The sequence below is a fragment of the Pezoporus wallicus genome, unplaced genomic scaffold (assembly GCF_028554395.1).
Source record: "Pezoporus wallicus isolate ANWC-B61680 ecotype Strahan unplaced genomic scaffold, APGP_CSIRO_Pwel_v1 contig_8723, whole genome shotgun sequence".
In the NCBI taxonomy this organism is placed as follows: Eukaryota; Metazoa; Chordata; class Aves; order Psittaciformes; family Psittacidae; genus Pezoporus; species Pezoporus wallicus.
In genome coordinates this window covers 1,000,948-1,025,302 of record NW_026635404.1, presented here as the reverse complement: position 1 = coordinate 1,025,302, position 24,355 = coordinate 1,000,948, and the positions used below count along the sequence as shown (strand labels likewise).

General features: G+C 46.5%; 1 protein-coding gene across 2 annotated transcripts in view; it reads right to left on the bottom strand.

The window, feature by feature from the left end:
- The window catches only part of DNAH9 (dynein axonemal heavy chain 9), a 126,331-nt gene that overhangs the window by 35,520 nt on the left and 66,456 nt on the right, over window positions 1–24,355 (bottom strand). For both annotated transcript variants that reach the window (XM_057423402.1, XM_057423410.1), the window contains 5 exons: window positions 22,849–23,013; window positions 20,500–20,640; window positions 16,648–16,818; window positions 14,923–15,045; window positions 547–740 (listed from right to left, as the gene is read on the bottom strand). In XM_057423402.1, the coding sequence (XP_057279385.1) occupies window positions 547–740; window positions 14,923–15,045; window positions 16,648–16,818; window positions 20,500–20,640; window positions 22,849–23,013 (794 nt within the window). The remainder of the gene's footprint in view (window positions 1–546; window positions 741–14,922; window positions 15,046–16,647; window positions 16,819–20,499; window positions 20,641–22,848; window positions 23,014–24,355) is intronic.

Below are 24,355 nucleotides of genomic sequence, written 5' to 3'. Positions count from 1 at the left end.
TAGGGCTTAGGCTCGCCTGGTTCCCTTCACTCCATAATTCACAACTACAACTTTCACAAGTAGCAGCACATAAATTTTGTATTTTACAGGGGGAAAAAAAAGGCAAAAAGAGAAAACCTCTCTAAGGCTTTCCTTTACTTCCACATTTGATTCCTATGCCTAAAGAAGAGCCATAAAGGATTTAGTAACTAAAATAGAGCTTAATGAACTCTAGGAGTCATACTGATGGTTCTAGCAGGTGTGTATGATGATGCCCATTTCTGATCTGGCATGTCTGCTCCTCACCCAATACTAGTTTTACTACTCCACTGCTGTTAGTGATATTGGGATTAGATCTCCCTAAGCAAACTCCTGTTGACTGTCTTGCAGAGTTCAGAGGGGACTCATTGAGCAGACTCCCTTATAGGAAACCATTCTGCAGAACTCACATTCTATAATGACTAAACCTAAATGTGTTTCTGAATTCCTGCTGTGCCCCCAGAAACACCCACCAAAAGCTGCTTCCTAAGCAAGAACGTTCCCAAGACAGTTGGGAAGTGCCTGTACCTGACAGCATAGGTCATGCGATCGGGCCGGATGGCTCTCAGGATACACAGGCGCTGCAGGGCTGACTTGTTCTTCCATTCCTGAGGGAACTTCTCCTTTTCAGGACACTCAGACTCAACAAATTTCTTCCACCGTTTTGCAGACCCCTCAATATCCCGATCCAGGTTTCTGAATTCCTCCATGGATGAGAGAGCCTGGAGAAAAACAAGGACAGTTCTCAGAAGAACAATCCTAGGTGCTTCTGAACTGGTTTTTGACATTAATCACAGAATCAAAGAATGGTTTGGGTTGGAAGGGACCTTAAAGCTCCTCCAGCTCCAACCCCTGCCACGGGCAGGGACACCTTCCACTAGAGCAGCTTGCTCCAAGCCCCTGTGTCCAACCTGGCCTTGAACACTGCCAGGGATGGGGCAGCCACAGCTTCTCTGGGCACCCTGTGCCAGCGCCTCAGCACCCTCACAGGGAAGAGCTTCTGCCTTATCTCCAACCTGACCTTCCCCTGTTTCAGTTTGAACCCATCACCCCTTGTTCTATCACTCCAGTCCCTGATGAAGAGTCCCTTTCCAGAATCCTTGTAGCCCCCTTCAGACACTGGGAGCTGCTCTGAGGTCTCCACACAGCTTCTCTTCTCCAGGCTGAACAGCCCCAGCGACTGCTCCTGTTTTGCTGCATCAGGAGGGTCATAGCTGGAGCCTGGAAAGCACAGTCAGAAACCCACCAGGATCAGACTTTGTCCATTCTCTTTCCCAACTCTGTTGTCACACATTGTGAACAGGAATCCACATGTGAACAGGAGCCAACACAGGCCACAGGAAAGTAGGACTGAGAACAGCTTCATACTTGTGGAAGGTCTGAACTGGCAAGTGTCTCAAGGCCACCCACAGAACGCCAGCTCTAAAATCATGCTGCACCTAACACAGTGTTCCATAATGCCCTTAACACCCATGCCCAGCCTGTGAAGCTACTGGTGGCACCCAGGCCCTCACCCCTGCAGTGCAACCACTGGGACAGGGGAGCTTGGGAGTGACAATCCAGAGAAGGATGAAAGAGTCTGGCATCATCCACAATGCCAAATAACCTGTCTATAACCCAAAGAGAACAGAAATCTGCTCTCCTGTTTTGAAACCAGAACTGGAAGATCACAGGCGACAAGCATTTGCTACTGTCAGTTATCCAGAAATGCCTGATTTGGATGGGAACTGGGAAAGGTGAGCCCAAGTGTGACAGAAGACATCACTGGCATTCCTGTTGCTGCATGCCTGCAAAGAGTCTTTGTACTGCTTCAACAGACACAAAGAGAACTGTGCAGCAGAAATCACAACCACTGGTGGAAAAATGTGCTTTTGTATCCAGGATGCTCAGGATCCAAAGCTCAACAGAGACTCTGACCACGCTCACCAAAACTGGGGTTTTAAGGGATAGCTGAAATATTTAATGATCTTCATCTTTCTTCACATGCAGTTATTCTTCTCTCCCTGTTCCCCTGGGTGTATTCCTCCGTACCTGCATAGCCTGGTGCACATGTTGTGCAACCACAGCACTGTGTATTCACCATGCAGTTGTGGTGACCATGGAGCCACAAATCTCCACAAGCAGTGCAAACTGTGAATGGGTGGGATCTTTTCTTGGACAAGCACAGATATCACCCTGCACCACTGCCAAAATCAAATCAAAGTTCTGGTGTCCTCAGCATGAAAAGGACACGGAACTGTTGGAACAAGTCCAGAGGAGGCCACGAGGATGACCAGGGGCTGGAGCACCTCCTGTGTGGAGACAAGGTGAGGAAGTTGGGGCTGTTCAGCTTGGAGAAGAGAAGCTGTGTGGAGACCTCAGAGCAGCTTCCAGTGTCTGAAGGGGGCTACAAGGATGCTGGGGAGGGACTCTTCATCAGGGACTGGAGTGACAGGACAAGGGGTGACAGGTTAAAACTGAAACAGGGGAAGTTTAGATTGGATATAAGGAAGAAATTCTTTACTGTAAGGGTGGTGAGGCACTGGAATGGGTTGCCCAAGGAAGCTGTGAATGCTCCATCCCTGGCAGTGTTCAAGGCCGGGCTGGACAGAGCCTTGGGTGACATGGTTTAGTGTGTAGTGTCCCTGCCCATGGCAGGGGGTTGGAACTGGATGATTGTGGGGTCTTTTCCAACCCTAACTATTCTATGATTCTATGATATATACTTGCTAAGTGCACATGGAGATTAACTTCTTGGTGCTACAAGTCTGTGGCAGAAAACAGGTAGCTGAAGAATGCCCCAAAGAACAGCTCAGCAAGGCAGTAAATAAACTATAATGACAAAGAAAATGTAGCTACATTTTGTAGCTAGAATGTGGCGACCATGCACGTTATGCGGAGAAATAAAGAACCCAAATAATCTCCCTTACAAGCAGTGCAAAGCGTATGGCACAGCTTGCAAGGTTCTTCTGGATGTCGAGCAAAATTCTCGCTGCAACCAACATCTTCAGAGCATTTTGCATAATCTGAAGCTGTCAGCAGTTGAACATGAAGTGGAAAAGACAAGTGAAGTATAAAAGAGAGTGAATGAGCTGTTTTCTATAGAAACAGAAGGGCACACTCAAAGCGCAGAAGCTTCTTGATGGGCAGTGGTGTTCTGCAGCATCGATGCTCCAGCTCACATCCCTCACAACTTCACTGTGCAGAGCAACTGAGGGAGCACCTTGAGAAATGCTGCTGTGACATCTTGGTCAGATCAACTGCAGAATACACACTTGCCACAGGGCTCTGAGAGTCATGCAAGAGCCCTGGCAGTAGTGCTGAGGGACTGCCTTGGATATGGTGCTGGTGCAAATGAGGCAGAAGACACTGATGGCCACTCTGCCCTAAAAACTGGAGGAGAGCCACACTTCCCCACTGGAAAGGCTTCCCAGTGAGAACACAAGAAGGGGAAAACTTTGTTCTTTCTGATGGACTGAACTTCAATGCAGAGAGTCAACAAAGGGAAAGAAGGTGTCAGAAAAAGGGGCTTCTTAGAACAAATGAGTTCATGTTTTTAGCAGTGGGGATGCCTGTAGATGACAGAGAGAAAGAGTTTGTCAAGCTGTTCCCAGTAGGTACTACTGACCCGGAACATTTGTTAAATATACCCTCACAGCATCACAGGAGCAATGCTTGGAAGAAACCTCTGGAGGTGTCTAGTCCAACCTCATGCTTGGACTGGGACTACAGCCAGTACTGGAGCAGGTCAGCCATGGCTTTGTCTACTGAAATGCTGAAATGGGAGTGCTTCATTCTAAGCCTCTCTGGGTGCCTGTTGTAGAGCTGCACTGTCCCTCTGGTAAAGAAGATTTTAGGGGTTTATGTATGCTTATATATGCTGAACCTCCCCTACCTTCAGTTTATCACAGTTGATCCTTATGACATTCACTGTCAATAACATGGAGTGTGTGGCTCTGTCACCTCACAGCTGGAGAAATCCCTTCACCTTTCCCCACAGGCCATGTGCTCTAGGACCAGAATTAGAGCTATAGGGAGAAAAGTACTTGAAGATATTACTATAAAGCTGCTGTGCCAGGTCAAGCCTTACTTGAAATCATCATTCCATCGACAGCTCCACAGAAGGCTCAGATAAGAGCAGAGTGCTTGCAATACCACTTGAGAGCTACAGCATGGACTGACTCAATCTGGTACTGACCCTCTCCATGCCAAACTCTCAGGGATCCTAAGAATGCCATGAAGGAGTGTGAGCCAAGCAGCAGTTCAATGGATGTTTCCATGTATAGATCAGCACTAACATGGAGAAACGGCAGCGACAGAAGAACTTGCTCCACATCCAGCGCCATACCCTGCTTTCTGTGGGACGCCAGAAACCAGAGCACAGAACTCGAGGAACTGAAATTCACAGGAACAAACCCATGGATCCTGACCTGCAAAAACCTTGACCTTGCAGCAGTAAATATATTTGATGCACCTCTCATTGCTGAACACATTACGGTAGCCAACATTGAATTCAGCAGATTCCTCGGTGCAAGTGCTTATACAGAACATCTTAAACACTGTCAGCGTTGGAAGTGACTTACTTAAAATACCATTTCAGAACTTTGGCTGCTGTTGCTTCGAGAAGTCTCCTGGTTGATGTTAACAAGGGAGACTGTGAAAAATTGCTTTCTTCTTTCTAAATGACAGACATAATCAGGGATGATAGGCTCCCTCCCCCTGAACAACACGCTGCAGCATCAAGCAAGCTCTAATTGCAAGGATAAAGTCTGTGTTACATAAATTAACACGAAAATTTTCATTAGTCAACAATTTTAATTGCGTGCATTAGGAGTGATGGTATTAATAAGAGATGCTGCTATTTAAAAGCCCGTGCAGTGAAAGCTATCTCAATCAGTAATCTTCCTGTGAATATTAATTGCTTTTCAATACCTCTGCTGTGAAATCTTCCAAGAAACTTGGACCAACAATACCTATCAGTGTTTCCAAGCAGCAGGAGGGAAAGCAGGTATGGTACATTGCCTCGGCAGATGGGTACAACACATCAACCTGTGCTGCGTGGCTATTTTTGCCAACACAGTGAAGAATGCATTTGTCAGTGAGAGTTGTCATGGAAATTGAGAAAGACAAAAAAACATTGATCAAAATAAAGCGTGATCAAAAGGGCTCGAGGACTCGAGTTCCTGTCTTTGCAACCCACGTTCTAATCAACACTGATTGTTGGAAACAGTGGAGCCTTGAGTTCGTATCTCAGAATGAGACTTTGCCAGCAAAACAGGTCTCTTCACACCATGTCAAGGCAAGGATCATTGTTTCCTCAGATAAAATGCTTTTTCATTCACTGAATCACAGACAAATCACTTTAGCACTTTGGTTTTCTCTGACAGTTTCTCATCTATGTCAGAACCAGCTTTAAACTGGAGCTGGTATGTGAGCAGATCTGCGAATTTCACACATTCACACATGGCAAAGCGTTCTCTTTCTCCCCCACAGCTGTAGGAAACACAACGTGTGTCAGCCATCGGCTTTGAGGAAGGAATCCTAGTTGCCATTGCAAGGGCTGGTGTGCTCACAGGGTGTCCCTGACACACGAGGGGAGAGGGGATCTTCGCAGTGTCTCGGGGGACAGGGAGATGGACACTAGGAGGAGATGCCACACTCCATCCCCTCACTGCCTGCTGCCTCCAGAGGATGGGCTGAGTCTGTAGCTGAAAAGAACAACTTTGGGTCTAGTGTCACTGCTGCTGTATGCAGTTTATCTCCTAGGGCCAGATACACTACAACAAGCTTTTGTGAATATATTAGAGAAAACACTGGCTCTTATCGCTAAAGGCAGTTATTCTAAGGACACCATCCGGTCAAAACTGGCCTGAAGTTTAGGCATTGCTTCATAAAATCTACAGAAAAATACAATGTATTCTCTTCATGCTTTGTTCCCCTTGGCTGCAAAGGAAAACATTCTGTAAAAGAAAATATTATTTTGTATTTTAAGCTATTTCCATCATTTAAAATACCCTGCCCCAGAGCCAACTGACTCAAAAACAGCTCTGGGGCAAGGGAAGTCAACCCAGCAGCTCATTACCATGCTCTGCACTGACATAACTAGTGTTGAAAATAATACAGTGCAAGTCAAACCAGCGCTGCCAGAGCGAGCTTCTAACACCCAGCTCCCCAGCAGCCAAGAGACCGGCTCTTCAAAAGACATCATGAACTCATGATAAAAGAAATGTGATTTTCTTTTCAAGCTGTCCTTGCTCTCTGACTCCTCGGGCTATTCCCAGTTCACACTTTCAGTCTGAGCTCCTTATGTAGCTTTCTTTTCGGTACAAAACCCCAAATCCTCTACTTATAAAATGAGGTCTCTAAAGAACACACTGAACATCAAACGTCTCTCTATAAAAATCACACAACTTGACAACACTGGAAAGAAACGATAGTTCGTACTCTCACAGTTGTAATCATCTGAGAGATTATTAAATCCCAATGATTAGTCATCTACAAAGTTAGGGAGATGGGGGTTTCTGAAGGATGTGACACGGTTTCTAAGCAGAGCAGGCTCCACAGAGAAGCAGCTCACAGTGCTCAGCAGTTCTGCAAGGCACCCTGAGGCCGTCTCCTCCCGACAAGGTGATGCACACCTGAGGCACCCAGGTTCTCAGGGACGTTTGGGGAAGTCCCACCCCAGGCTGGCTTCCCAGCTCTCTGTACATGGGCTTGCAGAGTTTGAAGCAGTTCCTATGGGAACTTCTGCAACAGGGTTAAAGCAGAGCAGCTGGATGAATGCCTGACGCTTGGGAACAACCTCGTGTGTTCTCAAAGCACCTTCTGAAGGTCATGCATGGTCCATGTGCCCTGTGAGCTCTGCTCAGATAGGTTTCTGCAAATATTCACTGTTTCTTTCCTTCATTTTCTGCAGGTGGCCCAAATGCTGGTAAAAAAAACCAGCATCCCACAGTCAGAGGAAAACAGCTCCTGAAAGAATGATAAAGTCAAACTTGCATCTGGCTTGAATTGATAGATTGGATCATTCAGGAAGGAGACGTACAGGCAGATGAATTACTCCATTTGAATAGCACTGTTAATTAGAAGGATTAATGTAGAAAATGATGGATTATTTGCCATTTTTCCCACACTAGGTTTTGGGTTGTATTATTCATTCACTGAAGGTGCTGTTTTCTGTTTAGCTGCACTACTTGAATTATCCAACTCAGAAGAAAAATCTCCACTGAAGGTACAATGAAAGTGATGATGGTTTTGTCAAACTTCAATCACCCCTCAACACAAAAAAGGTTATTTTAATCCTCCTTATTTCTTTCACAGAAGCTGACTGACAGGCTCACTGCACTGTGTGCCCCTGTCTTCATTCAAACTCATCCTTGCTTTCTCCCCATGTCTAAATTATACTGGGGTTAAAAAGTGTGTAGTGCCATGACGTGTCACTATACAAAAACATCCTGTTTATCTGTAGCATCCTTCCTAGAGCATCAGAAAAGGCAGACACCTTGTGCTTGGATGACAGGAGTGGTCTGAGGAGTGATGGATCGGATCTTGCCACCTTTCCTTGGAAAATTCCTAGTGAAACCCATATCATAAATCAGAAAGCATCGGCTCCTGCACTCAGCTCCTTCCTGCTAGTACATTCTTCCATACAGGTCCACTGAACAGGAAAGCTCAGCAACCAAAATGAGATTTAGCCATGATCATTGTACTCTGGTTGTTTATAACCACCCACCAGATTCTGCCTGAGCTGCTTCACAGCTGGGGTCACACTGACATTCTTCTTGCATGCTCTGCAACAGATGTTCAAGAGGTTTTGAGAATGGGCCTCGGGAAGCCAGGCTGTTCTGCAAAGCCTCACTCTTTGTCTTTCTCTTTGATGCTTTCCAGCAAATCAGGGACACAGAGAGACCCAGCAGCTGGCTGTGGGTCCCTGATGGCCGCTGAAGGGTGGTACTTGTGTATTTCTGAGAGGTGCCCTGGGTTCAGCTGTTACAAATCACAGATGGGCCATTACCATGGGCCGCTGCACAGCAAAACTTAGAGAGAAAATACGTCTCACAGAGAGGAAGAGCTCAGCCTCACTTCCCACTGCTCTCATCTACCCTGTCTCCAGAAGGTCTGGACCTTCTTTAAAATGCAACAGTCAAAGATCAAATCAGACTGCAGCAGAGGTGTGGCCAACTCTGAGTGAAGTGAAAAGTATGTCCCCATGCTCTGTCAGACTATATTCACTGCACAAGGATGCTCCTAGTCAGGTATTGGTGATACTTTGGTCCACTGATGCACTGTGACGTGGGGATGACACAGAGACCAGAAGCCCCTCCACAAAAGGCCATCTCACGTGCTTCAACACAGGTAAAGCCTTGGTGTTACCATCAGGGTTCCAGAGATTGTTCCCAGTCAAAATATAGCTGAGCACTTAATCCACTGTCTTCAGAGGTGCTCATGTGAACCAGCACTGCCATGCAAAGGAAACGTTCATGAGCTCTGCCGCATTACAGAAATAAGGAGCTCCAACAAGTCCCTTATGGCAGACCTGGGCTTAAAAGGAAGAACTAATGAAGAGGTGCCATTTCACTTCATTGCCTTTCCAAAAGCATCTTGTACATCTAGGCACAGTATACAATGTCCAACCCAGGATGACTGCTTGTGTGCCCTTAGCTGGAAGTAGAGCTTGGCCATCAGACCTCTGCTGTCCCTCCTGGCTCCACAGTCCACTGGCATCTTTTCAGGAGTGCACTGCAACTGGTATTCTTTCTATTTTTTTAAGCAAAGCAGTAAGACTTCAAAAGCTTTACAATGGCCAAAAAAGACACATTTGATGTCTAAAAGATATCTCGGATGAAGCAATTACTTCCTTTTCCTTCTGTTTAAAAGGTGAAAGAACTTTAACATTCAAAATGACCATCTGACTGTAGGCTTTGTGTCATGGGTGGATTAAGAGTGAAGGACAACGCTGCTGTAGAAGCCTCTAAGAAAACTCATTTTCCACTCAGCAATCAAGCCAACAAAGTATGTCTTTAAATCTTTGATGTGATCAAAATCTCTGCTCTATTTCAGATAAGCATCAGACAGTCGGCCAGCAGGTTATAAAGGGAAAGGAAAAATAAAAGGTAAAACGTTCTTAAGAAGTAATTCTGTGAGACATCGGGAATATTTCTCCAAGATCTGACTGCTAGTGAGGACAGATGAATGGCCTTAGGAAACTTCTAGATGAGAGCAGAGAAATGCACACTGAAGGGTCATAATCAATGTTTTCTATCAAAGTGGCACTGAATGGCTGAACATCTGAAGAACTGAGTTAATGGAAAAGATTTAATTAAGCCTATGACTTTCTGGCATAGTAACAACCCTGACTGTACATGGGACGCTGTGCAAGGCCTTCCTATCGGACCGGCCCGATCAAAGGACTTTGCTTATGCACAAAGAGTGCAGTGGATTGTGTCACAACGAATCTTTGACAAGAATGAAGCATCTCAGTGCCTAGAAAGTACAAGAAGTGAGAGTTGGGAGCGACATTACTGCTCTTTTGTCACAAAGAGCCCCAGTTCTCTAAAATGCAAACTGTGATTCGGTATTTCATCTCCTGAGCCACTCACGCAATCTGATCATCTGCATGCTGCAGGATTATAAATATGGAGTTAATATACTACTTTGTCTAGTGCTGCTCTCCTCCTCGAAAGCTGAATTCGGTATTTAGAGCTCATTATTCAACATCACATTTATTAAACAATGCCCTTTCAGCGGCGTTTTCATATCTACATAATGGAAATCCTCCCTCTTCAGAAAAAGCTGAGGGAAATGATTGGGATGAAGCAGTAATCCAAGTTGGCCAGGTGTATTCTTGCTGTATATTAACTAGCTTCACTTATCCTACGGGACACATCTGCATTCAGCAAAGAAGAGGCACTGCAGAAAATATCACAAAGAAAATCAGACTTGGGAAATGAGTATCTGTGCAAAGGAGATCCAGAGCTGCCTGCATCCAGCCCGTGGGAACACGCTGCTGCGGAGAGCCAGATGCACACAGAGTTTACCAGGGAGCACAGGTTTGCAGGAGGCACAAAGCCAGAGGGGAACACGGGCACAGGTCCCCAGGAAGGGCATGGAAGGGGCTGAAGCATGGGAGAATTTTACATCACAGACCCCTGGGGTCACAGGGAAATCCATTCACCCAACCTCTCAGTGGCCTCAGAGCAAGCCTCATCTTCTAAAAAGGGATGGTTGTAGCCAAGGCAACCTCGCAAATGAAGGTGCGAAGGGCATGAGCACCAGCTTTAGCAGTAGTGGTAAAGGTCAAGAAGAGCTCAGCTTGACTGTGGGTATGTCCATATGACCTTTCCTAGGCAAATACAAACTGCTCCGCTGAACCCCTGAGGAGCACTGGCACTGAACAGAAGATGCGGAACTATGCCTTGTGTGAGGCTCATCTATGAAGCTGTTCCAGAGTGAGGCTGTCTCACACTACGGGAAGGAGGAGTGCCTTTCTGCCCATCTCATATCCCAGCATACCTATACAGTGAGGGGAAGACACACACTTTCTTCTTGCTTGCTGATGTGCTCCTGAATCTGTGGTTAAAGAAGAGGTCCAGGCCTGAGCTCACTGTGAGCCACACAGTTTGCTAGCAGCTTGCCATCTCACATTTGACTTTGGAGAACTCACCTGCTCTCAGAAAATGCCTGGACACAGCCAAGGATTGCCCACTGCAAGCAACCTGGTTTGGGACATGAGGGCACTTTCACTGTATGGATTTAGACACTGACAGGGCCAGAAAACAACTGCTGGGCCATTTTACTTGTTAGTCTAGACACAGTCTGCAACAACCACAAAAAACCCCGTGATGCCATTTCTATACCTGTGATCAGAGCAGAACCATGACATGAGCTGTCTGTCCTAGCCCTGCGGGTAAGTGAAGAACAGCTCAACAAGCAGAATGGGTTTCACACATGGTTGAAGAGACCACAGTGCACCAGTTCAGTGAATACTGAATACCGATATCAATACCCTCATATTAGACACTGGAAAACTTTTAGAGAAGGAAAGAAGCAAAAAATGGGGGAAAAACTCTACAGAGGACAATCTCCACCCTGATTCTATGTTAAGTTCAATCATGCAACAACAATATCAAAATGGTCGTTGGACATGGCTGTGTCCTGATGTCCTGTGCAGTTCAAGCAGTAGCATCACTGTACATTTGGGATCTAAGGTGTGTCCACACATTTACTGGTAAGGTAACCAATAGCCAAGTCAATCTCACACATACACAAAGACCTTTTCCAGAAGTACCAAGAGAAATGAAAACTCACAGCTAAGTCCAGGGAACACAGAGGGTAAGGCAAGTACAACAGAGTGTACTAAAGGAAATAGAAGAAAGACAGAAAACCTCATTAGGAGTAAAAAATACTTTGGACTTCTCAAGAGGTCACTATTAAGTACCTGCAAAAGACAGGCCTTAGAACTGAAATGACCAACTCTATTGAACACCAAAGCCAGGGACTCAGCAAAGGCACAAATTTCATTAAATGATGCTATTTTCTCCCCTTCCTGCTCATAACTAACCCTTCACTAACCCAGAGGCCGTATTTGCACTGAGGATAATGACTGTGTCCTTTGCTCCCATCTCCCCTTGCTCCAGAGCCTCTGCAGATACTACTATTTCCCCCATATCTGATGAACAGAATCAAGTTAAGCTCAGAGCAGTTTTCCTTGACCTGTATTTGGATTGAATTCAATTCAGCCTTAGAGAAGCACCTAAAAAGCCTGAAATTTTACCTATTTTTCCCAAGTCTATCAGCAGCTCTAATAAGAATATTACCCTTCCCTACAGACTGTGCCCTTCTGGGCAGGCAAGTGGGTTTCTTCATCCAGTGGTGAACATTGAGCTTCACTGGTTATAGTGAAAAGCTCTGTAAAACGTCTTACTGAACTGAAAAGAAGCTGGAAGCCTAAATCATGCACGTGTGTCCCGCAGACAGATCCCACATCATGAGCAGAACAACTGCAGAGGACTGTTAGCCTTTATGCATTATAAATCAAACAGCAGTAAATACTAAGCCAAGTCACACAAGGCTCCTTGCATGCCCAGAGTCCTCAACATTTAACGAGGCTTCCTTTGAAGTCAATGTGCCCAAAATGGGAGGCACAGAATGGGCCACAAATACCAATATTGATTTCTTTTGGCACCGCTAACTTGGCCTGAAAGCCCTGGCAAAGAGGAGCACTTTGTGGAGGAGCATTTTCTATGTTTCTGTGAAGAATGAAGGAGAATGCTAAATTCCACTTTGAATTTGAACTACGAATCTGAAATGTATTTTGCTCAAGCCTTGTTGGAAAAACAATTTATTATAGCACTTAATCTTGCCGATGAAAGCAAAGGGGATTTTAGCCTGCTAATAAGCTGTGTAGAAGCCATGACTAATTAACCTAATTATAGCAGTCTGTGACAAAATGTGATTATACTAAAACCATGCCTCAAGTAACTGGAGTTGCCAGAAACTCAAAGGCTAATAAACAAACACATTAATAGAACATAAACACTAATAACATTGACACCAGCCATATTATTTATAGCCAAATCAATGCTACAATTGTCACAGAAGACAAATCGGAAGTGTTCAGTAGCTGATAATATAGAATCCATACCCTAAAAATCCCTTATGCTTTTGTCTGTTCTCCTGGATATGTCAAATAGACGTAAGAATAAAGCGTGAAGAATGGATGGGAGTTGTTTTCCTTCTGGTGTTGATGACCCTAAGCTGGCAACTGTACCAACTTCATCACTGTAGTGAGGCTGTTGCAACACTCATGATGAAGCACACAAGGAACATGGAAAGTCATTCCACCCACGCTGAATGGAACTGGCCAGCACAGAGGGGATTATCCCAGAAACAAAACTCACTGCAAACTTAGGCGGCTGCTTGGCGAACGTACTACTTCTAAGTCCGGACTAGCAAAGACATCCTTGGGCACTACAGGAGCATTGTGTTTCCTAAGATGCATAAAAAGAATCTCTAAAAATAGAACCAGAGCCCAAAACCTCTGAAACCTGTGGAGAAGGAAGTTCCCTTTCCAGATGAAATTTAGAGGACTGACGTAGAAAGCAGCTTTGTAGTGCTGAACACTCCCAAGCAGTGAAGAACGCCAACCCAGAAGGACTCCAGAGGAACTGGAATGCACCATCCACCCTCTGTATCCCCCCACTGAGCATGCACAGGGACAGAGCAGAGTTGAAGAGGTGTGAGATTTCAGGCAGTAATGTGTATGTACACTATAATCTCTACAGACTGCACAGCCCAAAGACAAAATGTGCTGTTGCAAAGCATGTATTTCATGGGCTTGACGGCTGAGCTCCCTGATTATGTGTGTTGACCCTAAGTGAACACTTAATTTGTCTTCAAAAGAGAGGCAAAAATAAAACTGCTGCTGTCTGAAGAGCAAAATGCCACTGCTGAACAGAAGATGATAAAAGAAAGGGTATAGAATTCTTTCAGTTCCGCCATTATCATGGAAATATGCCTTTTAGAAGATGAACAGCGCTGGTTTAGTGAGAAGTTCCAAGCTTATTTTATGGCTGAAAATGTGACTGTGACATTTTCAATGCGAGTTAGGCCACGTGCGTGCACAGAATGAGTCAACAATGACAACTCCTGGTCAGGACAGACACACCTGCTATGAACTGCTCCATGCTACAATTTGAAATCACTGTGGCTGGCCTGGGTCAGAAACATCGGCTTCATTTGACTTCTGAACTGCAGTTTGAAACTCAGTGCTTTAACTCCACATTACAAGACAGTGTTTGCCAGGTGAGGCACAGCCTGGCATGTGGAACCGTAAGCCAGGGCTCCTGGTTTACATGATTCAAACAGTAAAAGAATATCGGGGATGTCTTGGGTGTAGATGAAGATGTCTTGCCTGACCACCTTTCAGGAACCAGATCCATTCTCTGTGTAGCACAATAGAAGGGAGAGAAAGGGAAAACCACAATGCCCCAGAGGAGAATTTGAGAACTATCCCGATGAAAGCAGGATGTCTTCACTCTCTACTTTACAGGACCAGAGAGATGTCACACAAAGGCAGCATGCTACAACCACATCACTACAAAAAGGGCCAGAGACTGAGCAGAAGCCCCATTAAACCAAAAGCTGCAATCTCAGATCCCCCCAGTGAACATGCCTAACTTGAAGAACATTTTGACCCCTTCCAGACAACCAATCACACCCTGCTGAACCAGGTCCAAATCCAGCACAATTCACATCGGTTGGCAAATTAGAGCAAAGATGGGATAACTCACAAGTCCTTCAGATGCAATTCCTCACCTCTCACTCCAAACATGCGGCAGCTGTTAGACCTTCCCACTGCCAGGACAGTGTTCTTCTGCAGAAGGTCTGTCAGCTGCGACTCCTCTATCCCCAGCACATCTCTGCAGATGGTGATACACTGAATTCCCACCTCTTCCCAAATACAGTGAGGATCTCCATTTCCTTTACAATCTATAACCACATAAATCAGAGATTGGATGGGGCTTGGAGCAACGTCCTCTAGTGGAAGGTGTCCCTGCCTGGGGCAGGGGGGTGGAACTGGGTGAGCTTTAAGGTCCCTTCAACACAAACCATTCTATGATTCTGTGGTATTCTCATTCCTGTCTTGCAGAGAGAAAAGCCTAAATCTTGGAAGAGAAAATCACCTTCTTGGGGACACACAGATCATTGGGGTACAGTCATGAGGAGCCCACAGAGACAGTCCTGTACCTACAAAAATCTCTATTTCTGTGGCATTTTTGTGCTCCTTCTCATCTAGGGTCAGAACTTTGCTCACCAAATGCTGTAAGGACCAACCTGAAGGCTGCTGAAAGGAGATACAGGAGGTATCTCCCATGGAGGGGAGATATGGGATGCTGATTCACACAGCTCAAGTAAAGCAGATACCTTGATTCCTCCCCAGGAGTGATTAGACAGGAAATCCACAGGGCTTGTGACTCTGGTCTGCGCTGGGTACCTTAGAAGAAAATCCAGTTCTACTGCATTGATCTCTTTACTCATCAGAAGTACCTGTAATTGCAAACAAACAAGATATCCTTGAGCAGCCAGGATACAGAGCAGGAATATACTCAATCAGATTCATTATTTAACTCATGCAGCTGTCAAATACGTGGCTCAAAGGTAAACGGTGTCCTGTGTTGAAAGGGTGTGATGAAACTTACCATAGAGGTGCTTTGGGCCTCCCCAAAAGAGAACCAGGAATGAGTATGGAGATTGGCAACATAAGTTTGGGAAAGCTCTGTGCTAAGGGCTGTGATCCAGGCTCATGGGTAACATACTGAGAAGTCCCTGCCAGGGACAGTGACTCCATCACTGTGCTGGGCAGCCTGTTCCAATGCCCAAACATCCCCTCAGTGAATACATTTTTCCTCATATCCAGTCTAAAATACATGGAATACATGGAATAAGACTGCCAGAGCAATGTTCGAGGTAGATCTGGATGCATGCTCAGAGCCCAGCCAGAGCCACATGGCTCCACACGCACTGACTAGAGCCACGGCTCCATGTGCACTGTCAGACTTCTGGAATCTCAAAGTCCAAAACCCTGAATACCATTTCTGTACTGTGGAAAAAAGAACAGTGCTGGAGTGGTGAGTTTGTTATCTCCTTGTCACAGATCCCAGACCCTATCTCATTATTGCCTCCTGGCAATGGCATCCACAGTGTGCCGGCATCTTCTCTTCCACCAAGTACTGAGGTGCTTGGTTCAAGATCCAACTGCTTGTTTATATGGGAGAATCCTGGGCCTCCTCACTCAGCTGCCTCCACACACTGAACTGTAGAAGCTGTTTTTCCTTACAGCTTAAAGTGACCCATTAACTATTTTTAATGCTTAGTGTAGATACAAGTACAATGTGTGCTACTTCAATACTTCATTTAGAGATCTATATTAGAAAAAGATGGCATCCTTTGGGTCAGAATTATGGCTGCCATTGCAAAATATGAACTGACTTTTTACACACAGGCAATTTATGAACAAAATACAGTGTTCAATTGTTTTATGTGTGTCTATAAGTGTGTGGACACATACACTTCCTTGCCATTTCACACCTAGTTATGTAGAATGAAAAAAATCATGGCAATCACTGGATCAAGGTTAACGAGACACAGCGTTTCAGCACTTCAAACTTGCTTCATATTTGCATTCTCCATGGCAGGGCATTTACACAGTCATTCACTGCACAAAATAAATAACAACTTTGCAGCATCCTGCCAAGCACTATTAACTGATTGAATTTGATTTCAGCACAGGGATATACAAAGGTCTCTGTGCTCAGGTCGTAGACTGAAAATTATACTAACATACCAGCCAAAGACAGCAGTTATTTAGCAAGCATTTCTTTGGCCTTCAAGACCAGCTTACTTTGCCCTTTTTTTCAGGTCCTGCAAGTAGGTATTAATCTCTCCAACAACCCTTTGTCAGCACAATGCAAATCAAGCACAGCATCTGTAACTGTTACCGGCAAGAGAGGCAGAGAAGAAAATCCAATCCCCAGCCCTTGTCTTTTCTGCTCTGATGCTGAAGGCCACGGCTGTGATAGTTTGAGCTTTCCCCGCATGCCAATATCTTTGCCTATGAAATAAATCACTGCATGCAATGGTGCCGCTTACCTGGAAGGTAACTTGAGCGGTGTAGGTCAATTTATCACACTCAAACAGCCCCCGGGTTGTGTACTGGAACACAGAGAACGTAATGCTGTCGATGAGGTTCAGCACGCGCGCCTCCAGGCTCTCATCCGGAGGTGCCCTCTCAATGGCTTTCTGAAACACGAGTCTGAAGGCCTAGGAGGGGAGACACAGAGGGTTTCTAGAGGCAGCCTGCATGCTCCTGGGTGTCACCTGAAGCGTTGCAGTAAGTGAAGCCACTCAAATACTGTACCCGTGGGGCCACAGATGAAGCATTCCCATCTGCCCAGCAGCGTGGCGCACCAGCTCCAGAAGGCAAGGGACCACATGTAGAGACCAGCCCCTGTATCTGCCTTTAGCTGCTCTTCCAAGTACAGCCAGGCAGTGACAACGGCCCCTATGACACTGCTGTCCTGCGTTTGATGAAGTGCAAACGTGGGCTGCCTGAACCAGGACACACACAGGAAACATTTCTCTGACCAGTTGTGTTCTCTCACAGGGATTAGAGTCCACATTTTCTGCAGAAGTTAAGCAAAAGGCAGGAGGAAGAGGAAGCCACACCTCCCACGTCCCAAACGTCCCCATGTGGAAAAAAGCAACTCCCTTAAATACAAAACCAAAAAGTGCAATGCATGTGTTATTGTTTGGGTTCAGCAAACCCCTCTGTGTGCTGAGGTGAACCCAGAGTGTGAACAGCAGCTCAGGGAGGGGATCCTGCCCCTCTGCTGCTCTCTGGGGAGAGACCCCCCCCCCTGCAGTCCTGATCCAGCTCTGGGGCAGCAGCACAAGAGGGACGTGGAGCTGTTGGAGCGAAGCCAGAGGAGGCCATGGAGCTGCTGCGAGGGCTGGAGCAGCTCTGCTCTGGAGCCAGGCTGAGAGAGCTGGGCTGGGTCAGCCTGGAGAAGAGAAGGCTCCTGAAGGGGAGACCTGAGAGCAGCTCCAGTGCCTGAAGGGGCTGCAGGAAACCTGGAGAGGGGCTTGGGACAAGGGATGTAGGGACAGGCCAAGGGGAATGGCTTTAACCTGCCAGGGGGGAGACTGAGATGAGCTCTTAGGCAGAAGCTCTTCCCTGTGAGGGTGCTGAGGCGCTGGCACAGGGTGCCCAGAGAAGCTGTGGCTGCCCCATCCCTGGCAGTGCTCAAGGCCAGGTTGGACACAGGGGCTTGGAGCAAGCTGCTCTAGTGGAAGGTGTCCCTGCCCGTGGCAGGGGTTGGGACTGGAGGAGCTTTAAGGTCCTTTCAAACACAAACCATGCTGGGGTTCTATGAATCTATGAAAGGAGTAGATGAGAGAGGAGGGTTGGACATCTTCTTATGGAAGTGGGATTAACCAGTCAGACAGGTTCCCTTGGGGTGGGGTGTATGCACTGAGAATGCTGCTCTGATTGAAGATAATAAGGGTTCTTATAATAACGTTCCTGATTTAGACAAGACAAAAATCTTCTCAAGCTGCCCAAAGAAACTCCATCAGTAAATGATCAAATTCAAGTAGAAAAAGAAAAGCAAAGCCTAAGGCCTGATGAGCAATGCAAAGGCTCCGTACACTGGGACCCAGCAACAGGATATAACCAGGCCAATCTGAATTAACCGCACCAGCCGGATGAGGCATGACTTTGTTGGCAGCATTAGTTGTAGGGTTCTACAAAGGAAAAATGATGCCTCAACAAACTCAAGTAACACTGATACCTACTGCATTATTAATTAATGGCAGAATGCGTTTTCCTGCTGAACATTTCTTTAAGTTGTGTTAAACCAGGCTGCAGAGTCATGCATAAATCTTGTGTGCTCTAATTTATAATGGGCTTTTAGCTGCGTGGTTAGGAGTTTCAAATTACCTCCCTGCATCTTTACACGATGCTTTATGATGTGTCATCAGAATTTATTAGCTAAAAACATGTCATTCAATAATTTTCTATGTATTTATACACACTGCAAATGTTAACTAGGAAACATAAACCAGACCAAATACAGGAGACATAGATTAAAGGTGAAACCTCAGGAACTCCTGGATCTATTATGTATGTGGAAGGAATGAATCTTTCAAAGGGCACCCTCGGACAAAAGGGATTCTGTCCATTTTTCTGGTGGATATCACAACGTATGAGTTGTGGATATCAAGAAGAAAAGCTTCGTTGTGGATGAGGCTCCAAATATTGTATTCTTTTCTCAACTACTTTTTCCAGGTCACTTGTCAAGGTAAGAAATTCTCTGGAAGAAGTTCTAGCCTAGGATGCCATCTCATTTAACCCTCCCCCCCCCCGAAACACCCTTCTCCTGTGGTAAAAACAAAAAGCCTTCCATTTATGAAAACATTACTACTGGAACTCTTGGATGAATACCCAAAAACCCTTGGGGGTTACTGGCCACACCGACTGGGACTACTCTGCCAAGGCAAGGGATTGTCAGCACTTTCAGTTTCACTGCAGCAGGTGCTGCTGAAGGGGGCCTACAAGGATGCAGGGACTGTAGTGACAGGACAAGGGGTGATGGGTTCAAACTGAAACAGCAGAGATTTAAGTTAGATATAAAGGAGAAATTCTTTATTGTGAGGGTGCTGAGGCGCTGGCACAGGGTGCCCAGAGAAGCTGTGGCTGCCCCATCCCTGGCAGTGTTCAAGGGCAGGTTGGACACAGGGGCTTGGAGCAAGCTGCTCTAGTGGAAGGGGTCCCTGCCCGTGGCAGGGGTGTGGAACTAAATGATCTTAAGGTCCTTTCTAACCCAAACTATTCTATGGTTCTATATCCACACAGGCACTGTGACCCTGATGACATCACAGATACAGAACCAATGTAAGTATAAAGAAAAGACTAAGCGATGGAGCAAATGACTCCAAATGCTGTGCAAAATCTCAGTGCATAAATACATAAAATACATAGAAAAAAAGCACTTGGCTGGTTCTTTTCCCATATGATATCTTTCAAATCCATTGTGTGTTTTGTTCTTCCAGGCCAAGGCTCTGAGTACAGAGAAAAAGAACAAGTGGCTTGTAAGGTTCTGCTTTGCAAAGGCACTTCCTGGGTTTTCAGTAACAAAGACTGTTAATGCATCGCTGAGCAAGGCTGTGTCTTTCCAAAGAGCTCAACTACTGAGAAAGAATCCAAGCAAAAGGAAGAACAGCCTATTATGCCTTTTCTAACCTGACCGCAGCCTGACAACTGGCATCAGGCTGACTGGCACATTCAGAGCTGAGTAGGGTCCCTCACCCAAACCCAGTAGCCAACACAGCAGGACCTTTTCTTTTGACATTCAGACCACTCCTCACCGGGTCTTTGCAGGTGCTGCTGAAACTCTGCTCCCTCCACAGAGGGCAGGAAGGAACATGCTCTGCTCAGCATGTGCCACAGGTTCTGACCAAACCTTTCCCAATGAGTACTAAAGAGGAGCACAACACAACTTACGTGTTGCAAGCTGGTGCTGGCCATCCCCTTAATGGAAAAGGAGGAAGTGTTCTTCCCTGTGAGGGTGCTGAGGCGCTGGCACAGGGTGCCCAGAGAAGCTGTGGCTGCCCCATCCCTGGCAGTGTTGAAGGCCAGGTTGGACACAGGGGCTTGGAGCAAGCTGCTCTAGTGGAAGGTGTCCCTGCCTGTGGTCTAGTGGAAGGTTCCTTGCAGCCCAAACCATTCTGGGTTTCTTCTATGAGTAATGTGTTAAGTAGGCACATAAAGAAATAAGTAATGCAAAGCTTTCCCATAAAACCAAAGAAGCAGAACCGTTTAGGTTATGAGCTCAAATATCCCCAAGAGACCCCAGAGGATGACTGTGAACTTCAGCAAGATCAAGAAGCAGCAGCATTGCCTCCTGCAGCCGTGGGGTGGCCCATGGCTCATAGAGAAAGTACCTTCAGAGAGAACTGGTACATGGGATGGATGGCATGGAGGTCGTTCATGGTGAAGTAGAGCAGAGAGGCCCGTGCAGCAGCAGGCCTGTAGTGCTCTCTGGCCTCATTAATCTTAGCTTCTGTCACCTTAGACTCCTGGACCTGGAAGGAAAACACAGAACCAAGTTACTGTGAAACACCTTTGTGAGTTGAACCTGCAGCCCAGGGGAGGGCTGGCATTTGCCACAAAGACATCAGCCCTGGCAGTGGGTAACCCCCATGGCCTAGAACCACAGTGCAGCCAGGCTTGAGCCGCCTGCTCCCCATGTCCCCCTTCCTTGGTCGTGTTCTCCATTTAACTGCATTTACCACCCTGTGCCCAAGCCTGTTTTCCTGAGCCCCCTCCAGGCTTCTCCCTGGATCCCTGCTCTTTACTAAGTGGAATTGTTTTTCTCCTCAATGAGTTTCTCCTGCTAATTGCCCCCTCCTGTGCAGGTCATTAATAACCCAGGGCTGAACAGTCCCCATGCTGCTCTCAAGGCAGCTTCCCCCCCAGGCTGAGAACTGCTAATTCATATTAGCTCTTTGCTGCCTTTCCTCAGCAGCACTTAACACACCCCTACCTTGCTGGCGCAGTGTCTGCACAGCTGCTGTGCATACTGGCTGTGGTGAAAACCCTTTGGCCAGATAAATCACCTCATTATCATCTCAGTCCTGTTCATTTTCATTCCACTTCGGCAGCATAAAGTGACAGCCTCAAGCCTCTTGGGGACAATTTTAGGCTCTGGCTATGTACAGCCATAGGTGTCTAGCCATACAGCCACATGCCGCCACGCCAGTGCTGATCCAGCAAACCATACAACAGGGATGCAGCAGAAAAGGGCTCAGCACATGTTGTACAAGTCAGCAGGGCATGACACAGCCCAAAATACATGCCATTGGGTGCTCCTTTGCCGTGACCTGAGCTGGTGTGAGCACATCTGGCTGGAGCACATCAAACCTTGCCAACGAAGCACTTTAACCTGGGGTGTTCCACCAACACATCTTGGGATCTTTTGGCATATCCCCAGGGACAATGATGGACTGTGAGTCCCCCAAAGAGCAGCTTCAACGTCTACTGCAGAAACAAGCATCCACGTGGACCTGTCTACATCAGATAAGTTCCCCTTCTGACAGCACCCATGTCTCCCCACTGACTATAAAGGATGCCCAGAGTCTAGCTTAGACTTAGGCAGCTAACTTTTAGATATCCCATCCCCCAAATGATTAATAAATCTAGTAAAATAAAAGCCCAAGGTGGGGAAGACAGGTGCTTTCCATCAACAGAGCAGGGAGGACTTCCACAGGAACGAAAATGTTGCCTGAACATTTTTCTTTGGGTGATTGATAGAGTAAGAACAGAGTGAGGGTTGACTTGAGAAGCAGGCCTCTAGGAAACTCCAAATACACCAATAGAGATGTCAGCAACCAGCTTTACAACCACAACTGGCTTAGAGATTGGAGCACTTCCAGAGGGAGATGCCAAGCTTGAGAGGTCGAACTCCCCTTCATCCCCTTTGGGTGTTCAAGTAAACCCTCCTTAAGGAGCTGAATGCATCCCATGGACCATGAATAGCCAGCAGAAGTAATTCCAGGTTTTAATGTGGAGGATCACTTAGCCCCTCAGTCACTGGGGCTACACTGCTGGGAAGAGAAAGGCAGCTCCAGCCCAACCCCACCCCATGGGTAACTCATCCAGGTAATTTATCCCGCCATGCAGGCTGTGAAGACGGGAGGATTGCAGAGGGAAGCTGTTGAGAACGGCCATGCAGGAGTCCTTTGGCTATCCTGGCATCACAAACACACTTCTCAAGTTCCCTCCATGGCACAGGGAACCACTGTGCATTTACCTAACCCCACCCAGCCAGCAAGGGGAAGGAGGTAGGTGGCAATGCTGACACTGCACAGCTAATCCAAATGGTGACTCACACTCCAAGGAAGCGTATGAAACACCCACGTTCTTGCAGATTCACCTGAGATCACAACTCCCTGCTCAGTACTAAACTCCAGCTTAACTGAGGAAGTGCGATGTATTCAGGCTTATGCTGGAATGGTTTAAAGCTGCCTTGGTACAGTGTGTCAATTTTATTGTCTTTACATCATTTTCTCTTGGTCTTAAAATAGGCCATTTAACATACAAAAGCTCTCAAGAACTAAATGGCATGAAGCTGTCCAGAATGGAGAGCACTTCAATTTACACCACTTTCTATTCTCTACTATATTCTTGCCCTGCATACCTAAAGAAGAATGTTCTCTTCTCTGTTCCATCCAGAAATCCCCACAGATAACACCACACACATGCTTTTCTCTAGGCTATTGCTCTCTTTGTACCTTCTCTCCGATCTCTGCAGCGGTCTGTTTAGTGACCTCCAAGTTCTCCACCAGCACTGTGTCTTCCAGGAAGTTCCCAGATGCTGATGACAGCCGAGAGAGCAAGTTGTCCTCTAGTGTTTTCAAGGTGATTTTGAAGCCATTTTGTTGCTTTGTGAGAGATGACTGCAAGAAACACATTCAGGCAGTTTTAGACACAAAACACATGGTAAAGTAAGGATTAGCCACCTTCACATGGGAGCAGGCTTCTAATTGACAGCTATCATAGTTAATATTGCTTACTCCTGCTCTTTGCTCTGGGAATCAGTCCATATCCAGCAAGCTATAAAGTCAGAGAAACCTCAAACAGCAGAGAAACCACAGGGATAACTGAGCCCTTTCACTAGAAATGTATGAAAATGATGGAAGTAAATCAGGAAGAAATGACCTTCAATCCCCATCTCAGTCACATGTCCTGCATCTCCATCTTAGAAGTGTCTATTTATTGGGCTTAGGTCAGCCTAAATATCCCTTGATGCTTCTCACCCCTCCTGGTGAACCTCTGTACTTGCCACAACACACAGATACCAGTCACAGCAGCGATGAGGACCACAGGGTTAAAAACCTGATGGCAAAACCAACAGCAAGGCCACTTGGATCCAGAGCTGAGCCCAATGCATCTCAGGCTCAGAACCGAGAGCAAAGTCCCAGCCCCTCTTTGATTGCTGGACCCATGTGCATTCCAGCCTCCAGATCTCACTGGTGCAGGTGATCTCCTGGTGCCCTGTGCCTGCAGTGATACCAGTCATTAATGCTGTTCATGGTGAAAACAAAGACTCTCATCCAGCTCTTTTCTGAACTGATCCTCCACAGCAGGCTTTCTCCCATGAAATGTGATTGCTCTATTCTGTGTGTTAGCTTGCCAGAGAAATGGCATCTTTCCTGGCTGTCAGGTATATTCTGTTATTCCACTGTACAGTCCTCCTGTGAATGCCTATTTTTCTTGTTATCACAGAAAACATCCTGTGGAAAAGCTGTGCATCTGGCTTGGATGCTGCCAAGGTATAAGCCTGGTGGCTGTTCTATACATTAATGAAGCCAATCACTAACACCCTGGAAAGTACAGCACTAGTGTGTGACAATTTAAAACCCTCAGGCTGCATTTAAGTGACAGAGTCTTACAAGGGCTGGTTTCAAGTACCTCCCACCTTCACCCAACTTCATTGATTGGCCTGAAATGTCTCAAATGGTGAAGTGAAGGAGGTGATTCCTCCCCTCTGCTGCGCTCTGGGGAGAACGCACTTGCAGCACTATGTGCAGTGTTGGGGTCCTCAACATCAGAAGGACATGGAGCTGCTGGAGCAAGTCCAGAGAAGGCCACAAGGATGATCAGGGGCTGGAGCACCTCCTGTACGGAGGCAGGCTGAGAACATTGGGGCTGTTCAGCCTGGAGAAGAGAAGCTGTGTGGAGACCTCAGAGCAGCTTCCAGTGTCTGAAGGGGGCTACAAGGATGCTGGAGAGGGACTC